The following is a 13,134-nucleotide window of genomic DNA, read 5'->3' as shown; positions in this document are numbered from 1 at the left end:
AGTTAAGTCTGCTTAGAGTTGTGTTTTTTTTATTATTTTGTCTCATGCAAAATTTCTATCATCTCCCCATTGTAAGCAATCAATTTTACTTCCTCTACTTTTAAGCTGTAATACAAGTCACAGCTAATAGGCTATAGGAGCAGAGACGTTGTTTGGTTGAGAAAATGGTAACAAATCATAACAACTGTCCCATGTAAAAGGGACAAAGTGTAACAGTATTTGCTGTATCCTGGATGTTTTGGCATAAATTTGCTTTTGAATGAGCCCCATTCTAAATAGCACTTTGCTTGAGCCTCCTGTAGGAAGTTCTCCTTGATTATCCATACCGAAATTGCTCTGACTGCTGTCTGCAGTAGGCAAAATACTAACTGCTTATAGCTAATTTATAAACTCCACTTAAAATAATGAAAACAATTCCCAAAACTTTATATTTTGTAAGCTAATTATCTAGTCATAAATGCATAGAAAAATGCTAATTTTTCACAAAGTGTTTTGTTGTTCCTCCTTCCCCTTTTTTCTCTCCTCTTCCCTCTTCCTGTTTATCAATATCACAGGAGCTGCTGCCTCTCGTGCTGTCCTTCGAGCTTCCAGCCATCATGCAGGCTGACCCCAGCTCGCCTACTGTGCAACACATTTCACAGACGTACAACCTCACAGTTTCCTTCAAGCCCCCAACCCGCCTCTACAGGGCCACAGGTGTTGTTCGAGGCTCACAGAATAACGTCAATGCAGTGAAGGTGAGGAAACAAATTGAATTTATAGTCGCATGGACTACCAGCAAAGGTTCACAGTTTACAATAAGGAATCAGATCATAATGTTTTTGGTTTGCTTGAAAAAAAAAACCAACAACTCAGTCCCGCTTTGGTTTATTGACTGAATTCCAATTGTGCTATACTTACTGTTTTGTTGAATGCACTAACAATTTCTGCTTTAGTTTCATTTTCCTTCGATGCGTGGTCAAGTAAAAGACAGAACAAACAGGCATTGTGTTTGTGTCATTAAAAAATATTGCACTAATTATTGAGCTGACTGCTTTCATTTAAATTGCAGTCCACTTGGTTAGTAGGCAAGCCACAGACCAAAAAAAAAGGCATTGCTGTAATACAAATGAAAGTTCAGCAATATTCTCACATTTTTACCACCCCACACCACCCCATTTAAACAGTTTTTCTGTTGTTTATTTTCAAGCCTGCTTGAGCTGAATGGCTGCTGGTTCAGCTTTTCCCCAGACAAGAAACACTTTTAATTTTCTAATAGCAAGTTCACAAGTTTCTGTGGACCTAAACTTGTATTCTAAATTAGTCTCAGAGGTCTTTGCTTCTCTAGCTTGTATATGATAATAATCATAGTGTGTACTCTATAATGTACACACAGAGATGCATTTCCCTGGCTGGCTATTGAGCTGTGGTTAGTTAAATCATGAGAAACTGTCTTTTTCATCATCCACAAATAATATCCAGCATAAACTTTTTTTTCCCCCTCTCTTAAATGTTCTTCAGTTAACAAAATGGAATTTGTTTCACTTTGCCAGCCAAGAAATTTGGACTTTATGTATCTCTGTGTTCAATTTTTTATTTTTTTTTTCACGGCTGTTTCCTCACTTTTCTTTCCACACCGTGCTGAAGTGCATCACAGTGTTTCTGTGTGCAAGCATATGCAACAGTGTTGGCCCTGACATTGTGGTAGGTCTGAAGGGTCGGTCATGACTGGGAAGCATGCCAGATGAAAGTTAAAGGATCACAAGAATTAAGTGTTATGTTGTTTGGTGGTCTGAGACCCTTGGAATACCTTTGCGGATTGCCAAAACCACTTTGGATTGTTGTCCCTTGTTGGCTACAATGTGTGGATTCCTTTTAAACACTGGAAATGACTTGTTTTACTAGGTTAAGAGATGGCTCGCGGAGGCACTTGGGAATGAGACTTTTCAAATGTCTCATCCACATGCAGTGGAAAATTTAATAGTTTCATTTTGCTACTTGGGAAAAACTTTGGACTTTTTCTCTGGGAATCTTTTGCATTGTTGTTTCCCTACTCTCTTTGTTGAGTTATTACTTTCTCTTGTGGTCTCAGCATTGTGCAAGCATTTTAGCTTTATCTCTAGTTTGACTAAGATAATAAATCAATATCATGCATTTATCAACAGCAGAGTTCAAAAGTAAAAGTTTGTTTTACAATAAAATGAGGCCTTATCTAATCCAATTTATAACAATTTGCATTAAAGGGTAAAAATATTGTAAAATTCAATCTTTTGCATTGTTAAGAAGAGTATTTTTCAGTCTTCTTTGCCTTGTTGCTTCAGTCCTTTGAGCTTTTGTGGGTATTTGTTTATGGAAAGCATTCAGACTATTCTGCCACAAGATTTTTAAGTGGATTAGGGTCTGGGCCATATCAACACTGATTTTCTTTTTTTTTTTCAGCCATTCTCTGTGAAATTACGGGTAGTTTGATACATTTTGTTGTGTACTGCATGTATTTGGCTTTTATGTAGATTCTTTGTGTGGTTACATAGTTGTCTGTTTTTTTTGTTTGTTTGCTTTAAAAGCACCTTGTTGTTTTCCCAGAGAGGCACGGCTCTGTTGTTGGAGCACCTGGCTGGAAGTCTGGCGAGCACCATCTCTGTCACCACCCACCTGGACATCGCACCGCAACACCACCTTTTCATGAAGGGACGCAATGGCAGCAACATCAAGCACATCACCCAAAGGACGGGAGCACAGATCCACTTTCCTGACCCGAACAGCCCTCAGAAAAAATCCACCGTCTACATTCAGGGGACCATCGACTCGGTCTGCCTCGCACGGCAGTACCTCATGGTGCGTGTTTATGAACATCCAGTACTCTGGTTGAAATGAATTATTTCAAACTAAACCTTGTCTTTTTGTGGTAAAAGACTGCTTTGGTAATGTATTCCTTACATATACAGATTCCTTTTACTGTGCGGTAGCTATAATGAACAGTATCGTCTCATTATCATTGTCATGGTGTGTGAATGATGTGTGGTTCTTTTAGATGGGGGGGGGGGGTTGAGATGTAAACCATGATTGCCTCAGGAGGTTTGATTAGCCTTGGGAGAGACTCGCTTGGCTTTGCTCACACTGCTGAAATATTAGATTAAAAAAAAATAATAATAAGCGTCTGTTTCTGACCTGTGAGCCTGGATGATTTGTAGTTGCCACATACCTGCATGTAAGATGGACACACATTTGAATTAGTTTGGCAAGATTTCTTCATATTTTCTTCATTTACAGATATTTTTTGTTGGACTTAATGATAAGGATTTGGCCTGCATGTGCAGTAGATAGATTGGAATTCAACCCCCTTTTTCTACTTCAGAAAATGCTCTGTTAGCACTTGTGATTTGACTCGAGACTAACCCCTCATATATATATATTATTTTTTTCCTTTTTAGTTAAAAATGCTCCGTGACCATTCTTGTCTTGTTGCCCATAACCACTGAGGGTACTAAATAACTCAGGAATATAATAAGAAGTCTCTTTCAGAAACGTGTAAAAGTAATGACTGTTTAATCACTGTTGGCTTGAGCTCCAGCTAAAGACATCTCAGTAAACAACTTTTGGTTTTTGTCTGGAGCTCCACAGTGTGGGACGGTAATTCTGCAAGTGCTGCTTGTCTTTGTCTGCGGTCTTCCAGTTGGTCCCAAAGACATTTAGGGAGTGCCAGAGTTGCATCAGTGGCTAAACACGGCTTTCCCTAAGTCTTGAAATGGGACACACAAGACGTCTTTACTTTCACTTTGTGGGAAACTCTACAACTCCTGAATGTTTGGAGCCGAGGTAGAGAAGAAAGTAAGAGGAGGACGATAGGTGGGTTACTGAGGGGAAAGTGGACATACAGAAGATAGAGAAGACTCCTGCCCACAAGAATCAGGCTGCATGATTTTGGTCCCTGCAGATTGCTAACTGGAGCTGAGCTGTAGATTACAGCTCTAATCTCAGGCCCCGTCAGAGCCAGCCTGACTCTGTACTCCGTTGCTAATTACACCCGCTTACAATCGGAGTGCTGTCCAGTTCTCAGCCCAAAATACAGATGTCTGTGGTGCCTGTGGTGGAGATCGTGCAAAAGAGATTTAACTTGGTGGAATTTCCCAAACTCTGTAAGGGTTGATTTGAGAAACAAATCTTCTATTTATTGGTATGGCAGGCATATTGGCCTATAAATGGTATAGTATATAAAAAAGTGTACTACTTTTGTGAAAAATGTGTATTTATGCATGCATAGACAGGGTACAGTGTGCTAGCATGGTACTTAAATGTATTACTTTGCTGCTGACATATGAAAGCATAGGTTAGTTGCAGCGTTGTTGTTTTTTAATATATTTTTGTTTACCCCACAGGGCTGCTTGCCTCTGGTTTTAATGTTTGACATCAAGGAGGATGTTGAGGTGGAGCCGCAGTGCATCACAGCTCTGATGGAGCAGCTGGACGTCTTCATCAGTATCAAACCAAAGCCGAAGCAGCCGAGCAAGGTACGACATCCGGCTCCCATAGAGAAAACAAAAGCTGCAGGGGGTTTTACCCCCAACTAGTAACATTTATCAAGTGATGTGACAGAGGGGGACATACCCGACCAAACACCTGCCTCGGGTTTACGACCTTTCTCAAAAGGTTTTCTGCAACGTGCTGAAAATATTAATGAATGCCATTTTTGAGTAATGCAGTCATTATAACGAAAGGTTTACAGATTGTCACTCTTGTCAGGGTTGTTTCAGCCAAATACATTGGAAACAGTACATGTTTACTCTTTTGAAAAGAACACAAATGTTATACAAAGAATGCAAAAAAAATTATTTCATTAAATACAAATAAATTAAACCAATTCTACATACAGTACTGCAGCATTTAAGAAATTAGAGTCAGAGTTTTTTAAAGCCCTACAAATATTTCAAAAGCTCATCTCATACCTCTAAATAGCAGACAGTGGCAAAGCGTTATCGCCTGCCTTTTGCCTTTCAACGGTGGGCAATAATTAAAATCATAAACAAAGATTATGTAAGCAAGCAGAAACATACCAGCTGTATACCCTAAGAAGAAGAATTCACAACACGTCATGGGCAAGATTAATAAAATTAATTTGATCTCACTGAAGCTAAACCTCATTAAAGGTTCATGTTTAGAACATGTGCTGACTCTTCTCCCCCGAGGAAAAACACAGCTGTGGTGTTATTTGTCCAAATGCAGAGTCAGGCAGTGAAACAAGAAATCTACTGTTGCACTTCCAAATAGCTTTCCGTCAAATGTCAATGTGGCATCAAAACAAATTAAAGATTACTCTGTCACATTGAATCACTGTTTAATGGAGCTGAAAAAGTGGGGAAAACTGGACTCCAGCACCAACACTGGGAAGAGTTCTGGCAAATGGACATCTGCCACAGCAGGGAATCACAGTCTGCTCTGCTGCCATACATGTTTCACATGAATTATAGGAACAGTTTTCCTGCCTTTGTCTCTTTTCCAACAAAACAAGACAAATGGACTTGATTCTGGAGGTTATTTAAAAGTACACTTTGCCTTCTGTGGATAGAAGTTGTATTAGTGCGACATAATGGAATATGTAGGCAGTATTTTTCTAATATACAGTCCTCTATAGACTTTAGGAGTAACTGAAATCTGCTTTATAATCAAAGCATACCTCTAATGTTACTCACAGTCTACCTCTCAACAACAGTTAATAAGGCTAATCACATTTCAGCACTTAGCTGAGTGCTGCCGTGTCTCTTTGAGGTGCCCACATCCAAACCCTGAGCCCGGGCTCGGTGCCCAAACCAGACGGGCCTGCAGTGACTGCTGCAGAGGTGCCAGAGTAAATACTGACCCAGCCCAGATCCACTTGAGAACCCTTCACTTAAACATTTTAACGAGGTGACAGTGTCTCCCCCCCTTCCTCCAAAAGGCCCATCCAAGTGTGGTGCTGTAGCCTCTGTGCTCCTAGCACTTTGGCTGCCTTTTAAAAGAAGGTGGCGTGTACTCTTGTGCCTGAAAATCATTTTTCAAAAGCTTTAAAATGGTCAAAGTCAGGAAATGATTTGTGTGGACACTCATTTGTCTTCCATATTTGTAAAGGGCAAAGTTTCTGGTGAAAGAAAACGTAGAAGCTGTTACTTTTATTGATTAAAAGTCTGATTCATGAATTGATTTTGCACTTCAGAGTGTATCAGTTACTATTTATAACTCTCCCCCCCCCCACACACACACACACACACATACTAGAAAGTGAGATATGTGATGAATATTTTCAGCAACTGATGAAGAAATGTTCTCTCTCGAACACTGCGTCCATGTCTCTCCCACACTGCTCGAATGTTTATCCTTCTAATCTACCCCTAATTCCCTTTTCCTTCCTCCCATTTCTTTTTGTTTCCCCTTCCGTTTCACTCCCTATCTATGGTGCCAACATTCCCTCTCCTATCTATCCCTCACTCCTCCCCACGTCTTCCTCTTTTCCCTCTTTCTCATGCCACCCCTTAGCCCTCATCTTCTTTGCTCTTTTCACTCACCGTGTTCCTGTTATATATTTGTCCAACTTATTTTTTTTTCATTTATTTTATCTTGTTTTCTGATCCACTGTCTCTTCTCTCCCAGTCGGTGATAGTGAAGAGCGTGGAGAGGAATGCCGTCAACATGTACGAAGCACGGAAATTTCTTCTGGGTCTCGAGAGCAATGGAGTGTCTTCTTCTTCCTCACCCTCCATGGTCCTCAATCCTCCCACTAATGGTTTATCCCCTTCGCTCATTTGCCCTGTTGGCCTGGACATCCTGGCCTCAGCTGGCCTGGGGCTGAGTAATCTGGGTAACCACTCTGTTTTAAATCTCATTTTGTTTGATAAAAAGTTTCTTCTTCTGGTGATAAGATAAGGCAAAAAGATAAATCACTGCTAAAAGATAAAATGCTGTTCTTTTACTTGCTGTATAAAGTGCAGAAGAGGTTTTTTTTTTTAGTTGTTTTTTTTTTTTTGTAGTAGAAGGAACGTCCTCATACCTTAGTGTCCTTCTTATTAGCATCAGTAACATATTTCTACTCAGTATTCTCATATGATGTCCCAGAAGTCCCCAGAAATATGATCATATCTCGTCAGTAGTTCTGTTCCGGTGATTTTTACAGACACAGATGACCTTAAGATCAACTTAAATCACACCCACTGAGTCATACGGTGTGTAGAGTTTACTTTAAAAGGTGTTTACAGATTTGGTCTCGTCATGACAATAACTCCCAGGCATCTTTGATCAGTCAACCATCAGAAAATAACCTCAACACAGATGCAGTCACACCACTTCAAATGAATCTTGAAATTACGAGTGGCTCTGATGGTGGAAAAACTTCTCTGCGGCACTGATTTCACAAAGTTTATCTCAAGTCACAGAGTTTTGGTCTCCTGAATTACTTAATATCAGTACAACTTAAAGAATCAGATAATAACTGTTACGCCACTCATATCTGCTTTTTCTTTCCGATACGTGATTTCAGGGATTTAGACAAGAAAGAGCAAAAATGTTGGAGTAATTTTAAAGAGCAATGGAAAAGTAGGCAGATTTGCCAATAGGAAGTTGATTGTGGATATAAACATGCTGCGAGAGATTCGTCTTAATTTATCCCTTAGAAGTTCAGTCATATCATCAAAAAATACTAATCCAAATTTACTCTGACATATTGCTTCGAAATTCCTGATTGTGTTTAGAACAGAAGAAATATGTTTATTTTTTGCAGTCAAGAGGGGTTTAAAGGGCAAGCAGGGTGGTTGAGCAATGCTAAGGTCTTCATGCTCATTTGTCTTAATCCAAAACAAAGTTTCTGATGTTCCTTAATGTCGATTTAGTCTTTTAAATAGTCTGTGCTTGTTTTTCGGACAGTGTGTAAATTGGTTGCAAAACATCCCAGTACAGTAGAATCATTTACTTGCTCTCTGATTTAAACCCAGGGGCCCGGGGTGAAGCTGTGGATGGCCACATCCTGGCCTTTAGTAATTGCTACATGCCTTTTTTTCCTCAGATTACAGAGCAGTCTGCCAGAAGAATCCTGGGCCTTATTCCTGGAGCCAAACTAGCCCCTTGTTAAAGCCACAGACCTGTTTCTTTCTGTTTTCCTACACTGTGTTTGGGTTAAAACACTGAGCACCATATCGTTGGCGCTTTCAGCAGTATGGTTTCATTGGGTACGAGGATACACGAGACGTATACTTTTGTATCCGCGACCTTGTCGAAATGTATGAAATCCTTCCTCTCGATTGCCGTCTGGTTGATGGCAGTTTGATGGAATTCCAGTAAAATAGTTGAACGACCAAGATTGTTTTCTGAGGGCCTCCTTGTAATGTGTGATTAGCTTGAAAAATGACTTTGTGCTTTGACTGGACCACCGCTGATCTGTTTCCCCCCCATTTCTTCCTGTTCTCTGCAGGTTTCCTGGGTGCGACGGCGCCCCACTCCCTCTCAAATTCTGCTGCCCCAAATGCTCTCCTTAACAGCTTAAACTCAACTCTGAGCCCTCTGCCGACGCCAAGCCCCGTCACCCCAGCGCCACCCCCCTCCCTCTGGCCCAGTTCGCTCACCAGCACCCAAAGTTTGTATAATACTTTTAATCGCTGTTTTTTCCGGGCATCACTTTAATTTAGACAAAATGTGTTTTGATGCATTTGAGCTCGAGAATTCCGTTTAGACAGATAAGATTTTCAAGTCTGGATCTTTGTTGCAGGCTTTTCATCTCAGCTGATGCTGCATCCTGCCGCTCAGGCCACTTTGAGCAGCATCCTGCGGTCAGGCGTGCAGGGTTACACACACAGCACGCCGTCTCCTCCACCTGGCCTCGCCCCCATCGACAAGCAGCCAAACGGCGTCCCTGACTGCACTCTGAACGGACACGTCAAGGTTGGCCTCATTATTTCCATTCTGTAAATGCAGCATTACTGGAAGTTCAGTCGACCGCACTTGTTCAGCGGATAACATTTTGTTTGTTTTGTTTTCTGAACATCCAGCATCCCGGGTATGCAAGGTTAGCAACTGCGGCGCTTGCAGAAACTGTTTTGAGTCCAGCTCCATGCGACTCGGCCCAGGAGGCCAGCGGACACAATCCATCAGAGCCGTTGTTGAGCAAATCCAACCCAGATGAAGGTATTCTTAATATACCAGTCCTGACCTAAACGGCATGCAAAATGTTCATGTTAAAAACATGTGGTGGCAATGAAATGGATAATAAGGAATGCAGCTATTGTCTGGACCTGAATTCCATTTAATACTTTTCCGATCTAGATCCCTGTCAGGATGCATGATAAAAGTATTACATTGTCGATAGTTTTGCTTCTTATCAGTATTGAATTATTGCCCACAGCCGAAGGCAAAAGGCTGATCATGTTTTTTGCTTGTGTGTGTACGTGTGCAGGTGTGAACGCTCATGCTTGTTTGTCTGTAGAGTTATCAAAATATCTCATGAACCAGAAGGCGGATTTTAATGAAACTCTTGGAGCACAATCATTGGATGTACATCTGCAGCCTGTTAGCTTTTGGAGTCAACCTAATTCAAGATGGGCACCACAGCTAAATGTCTTGGCTATTACTCATCATTCTTATAGATATTGAATTAAATTTGTGGTCGTAGCTGAGAGTCATTCTCAGCACCTTCTCTGAGTAGAGTTTAATTGGGTCCACTTTATTTCTAAATTTGTCTAAATCGAAATAATTCTCAAAATTTCAGAACTCATTATAAATGTGTTTTGTGGTTTTATTTAAGAATGAAAGAAAAAAAAAAGCAGCCACATTGTGAATCTTTTTTTACGTTGAGGTATTTGCCTTTCATTCATAACATCACTTCTGTCCACTTCCTCTCCTTACCCTCATTTATGTTAAACACAGTCTTGTGATTTATGTGTTATTCTAACCTTGGACGAACTCAAATTTGAAGTTGTTAAGGTTTTCCAGCTCCAGTTTGCCTTAGTTCAGCCTCCTAGACTTGAACATAAATGTCTAAATCAAGATTTTCTGCTCGAGATTTATGATGCTCTGAAAGCCGCACTGAGGAAAGTGCGTAGAGTTAACTTTTTTTTTTTCCTGTTTCCCTATACTGTCCACCTAACCTCACGCTCCCTCTGACTGCGTTTATTGGAACGGAGACAGATTAACTGCTGGTCTCCTTGCTGTTCAGAAAGGACTTCATTTCCTCTATGTCTTACATTTGCGTTTTTTTCCACTCAAACCTTCACTCTCACGCGTCTCGTTTTTCCTCGCTGTTTTCTAAGCTGTTTCTCCCCCAGTTTGGTTTGTCCTGGTAAGTTCCACCCCCCAATCCCTCGCCTCCTCCTGTGTCCCACAATGTGTTTGGGCTGGCTTGTTCAGCCCGGCTCTCACCTCTGCACTGTGGACTGTGACCCTAGTGGAATGGTTCAAACACAAAACCCCCAGAGAGCTCCAGTAGAGTGACTGACATCATATTATTTTATGCGTTACAGTTCATATATATTCATATATTCTTGAGTATATGCTTGCATTCACTCAGAGACATGCACATCCTGTTAAACAGAGCAGGTTCTTGTGGGTCTGCAGGTTGGAAAGCAGATGAAAACCATTTTAATCACAGGTGGGGTTTTTTCATTAAACCAGGATCCTAATAAGATGTGGCACATTTTAATTTACACGTGCTGCACATAGAGTATGTAACCCAGCCACATCAACTCATTTATACTAACCCAGTTAAGGCTGAATGGAGGCTGGATGACTCAAATGAGATGGAACATGAATTATGCCAGCTATTGCTGTCGTATTGTGCCTTTTTTCTGTACATAAAATGGTGCATAACTTTGGCGTCTCTTTCCTTTAGGCTCGGATACATTTGTTGAAGTGGGCATGCCGAGAAGCCCCTCTCACTCAGCTAATGGCAGTGAGCTGAAACAGATGCTGGCTTCATGTAAGACCTCATCAGGAAAACGGCAGGCTGTGGAGCTCCTGCAGGGCACCAAAAATTCCCATCTACAGTACGTTTCAATCTAAAAAAAAAACGAAACAATTATTCACACCCTCTTAATGTTTAACATCTTTTCAATAATTTTTCATTGGGGAAAAAAAATCTTATTTGGTGAAAACAACAGATTATTATTTTTGAAAGCCAGAAGGGACAGATGGATGATTTAACCACATGGTCTGTGTTAAATTCACTAGCCATGAACAGCATTTCACTAGAGCAGTCAGCTGTATCTCAATGGTTATGTAATGCAACACCTATTTGTACTTGCTTTTATTGTTCAGAATATTCTTCTTGTTGTTCCAACAGTTCTGACTGCCTCCTGTCGGATGCAGAGTCCAGCTCATCAGACAGTCCCGTGGCTGATAAGAGGGCGCCGGGGAGTGAGCGGGCAGCCGAACGGGCAGCTCAGCAAAATGAGAGGGAGAGAATCCGACTGGTGCCGCAGACTTCCTTTGCTAACATGCAGGTAAACACTCCCAACATGATAAACACACTCTTAGAAAACTACATTTTTAGCAATATTGAAAGAATTACAGGCATTAAACTGTCTGCTGCATTTTTTTAGGCATTTGACTATGAACATAAAAAGCTGTTGGCAACCAAAGGTGAGTCCACTTTTGTCTCATTGAATAATATCAGTAGTATCTAAAAAGGGGAACTTAAAACATGTTTAGCTGTGTTATTTAGTCTTTTTTTTTTTCCTGTGCTTGTTATTACACAGCGATGTTAAAAAAGCCAGTGGTGACAGAGGTGAGGACCCCTACCAATACATGGAGTGGTCTGGGCTTTTCGAAGTCCATGCCAGCCGAGACGATCAAGGAACTCCGGAGAGCCAATCACGTCTCGTATAAACCCAGCATGACAACCACCTACGAGGTCAGACATACAAATCCAAAATTAACTATTTTATAGGTATTAGTTAAGCTTCTAAATTATGACAAATTTTACAATGCAGTTTTTTAAAAATCTGTATTAAAAGGAAAATGCTTACTTTTGAATGCAGTGCAGATATTGTAAATTCTGCTCTTCTTTTCATTCAGAATGACCTGTTAAATGTTTTGGTTGTTTTTTTTTTTCTGTATGATCTGTCCCAGGGCTCCCCGCTGTCCTTGTCTCGAGCCGGCAGCCGGGAAGGTGTTGGCAATGGCAGTGACTCTGACAACTGGAGGGAGCGAAATGGCACCGGAAACGGCCTGTCGAACCACGCCGAGTTCACCTCTGCTGTCAGCAGCCCGAAGAGGAAACAGAACAAATCTGGTCAGTAACACTGAAGCATCTTTGCTACAAACATCTGGGATATCTTAAATGTGCATGATTCAGTAACTTTAAGCTCAGTCATTATTAAAAGTCTTTTTTTTCCTTTGTTTTTTCCTCTGTTTTTCTATTTAATTCTTTGGCATGTAGCTGCAGAGCATTACCCCAGCAGCAGCAACTACATGGACTCGATTTCTTCAGTGACGGGAAGCAACGGCTGCAACCTGAATTCATCCCTGAAAGGCTCCGATCTGCCCGAGCTCTTCAGCAAGCTGGGTTTGGGGAAGTACACGGATGTCTTCCAGCAACAAGAGGTAGTACAGCTCACAACCTCTAGTTGTATGATTTTTCTTTTTGTTAAACTCGTGGAACTATCATAAAGAAGGGTACAACCTTCTGCCCAAATTGTCAAAAGTTTAATTTATTGTTTTTTTTTTTTGTCTCTGTTCCTCCATATTAAAGCTTTAATTATCATCACAAACCAATCTACTTTGCGACAAACTATTGATTGTTTTAATACATCAGCGGCAACTTCATTATTTTTCCTGTAGTGCATTTCCTGATACATGCACGTAATGGCTCAAATGGGTATGAACATGTCTACACTGCCATGCAGCATCCTCCCACTATCTGTGGAGTTGACTTCACGATTCTATAAGAAAATGTATTTTATGCATACAAAAAAATAATGTATTAAGTCACATGCTTTGTTGATAGCTTAGTGTATATGTCCAGTTATGTCAGGTGTTTAGAGTTTTAAAACGGGCTGTCCGTTAGTAACCTCCCTTTTCACACAGTCTGTGAAAACAGCAGACACTTTATACAGATATGCAATGAGAAATGCATCAAAAAGGCACATATATGGGGAAACGGAGCACACACGACTCACAGCAGACCGTGACAGTCTTCACTGCTCT

The 13,134-nt window shown here is 40.8% G+C and overlaps 1 protein-coding gene across 1 annotated transcript in view; it reads left to right on the top strand.

The window, feature by feature from the left end:
- LOC108245631 (protein bicaudal C homolog 1) overlaps positions 1-13,134 on the top strand; it is a 57,139-nt gene that overhangs the window by 38,746 nt on the left and 5,259 nt on the right. Inside the window, exons 7-19 of the mRNA XM_017432712.3 lie at positions 555-737; positions 2,563-2,814; positions 4,356-4,487; positions 6,601-6,808; positions 8,411-8,572; positions 8,705-8,877; positions 8,985-9,120; positions 10,820-10,973; positions 11,270-11,429; positions 11,529-11,568; positions 11,685-11,839; positions 12,058-12,220; positions 12,368-12,531. Of these exons, the coding sequence (XP_017288201.1) occupies positions 555-737; positions 2,563-2,814; positions 4,356-4,487; positions 6,601-6,808; positions 8,411-8,572; positions 8,705-8,877; positions 8,985-9,120; positions 10,820-10,973; positions 11,270-11,429; positions 11,529-11,568; positions 11,685-11,839; positions 12,058-12,220; positions 12,368-12,531 (2,082 nt within the window). The remainder of the gene's footprint in view (positions 1-554; positions 738-2,562; positions 2,815-4,355; positions 4,488-6,600; positions 6,809-8,410; positions 8,573-8,704; positions 8,878-8,984; positions 9,121-10,819; positions 10,974-11,269; positions 11,430-11,528; positions 11,569-11,684; positions 11,840-12,057; positions 12,221-12,367; positions 12,532-13,134) is intronic.

The sequence above is a fragment of the Kryptolebias marmoratus genome, linkage group LG22 (assembly GCF_001649575.2).
Source record: "Kryptolebias marmoratus isolate JLee-2015 linkage group LG22, ASM164957v2, whole genome shotgun sequence".
NCBI lineage: Eukaryota > Metazoa > Chordata > Actinopteri > Cyprinodontiformes > Rivulidae > Kryptolebias > Kryptolebias marmoratus.
The sequence above is the reverse complement of the archived record's forward strand: the minus strand, read 5'-3'. Positions and strand labels throughout refer to the sequence as shown.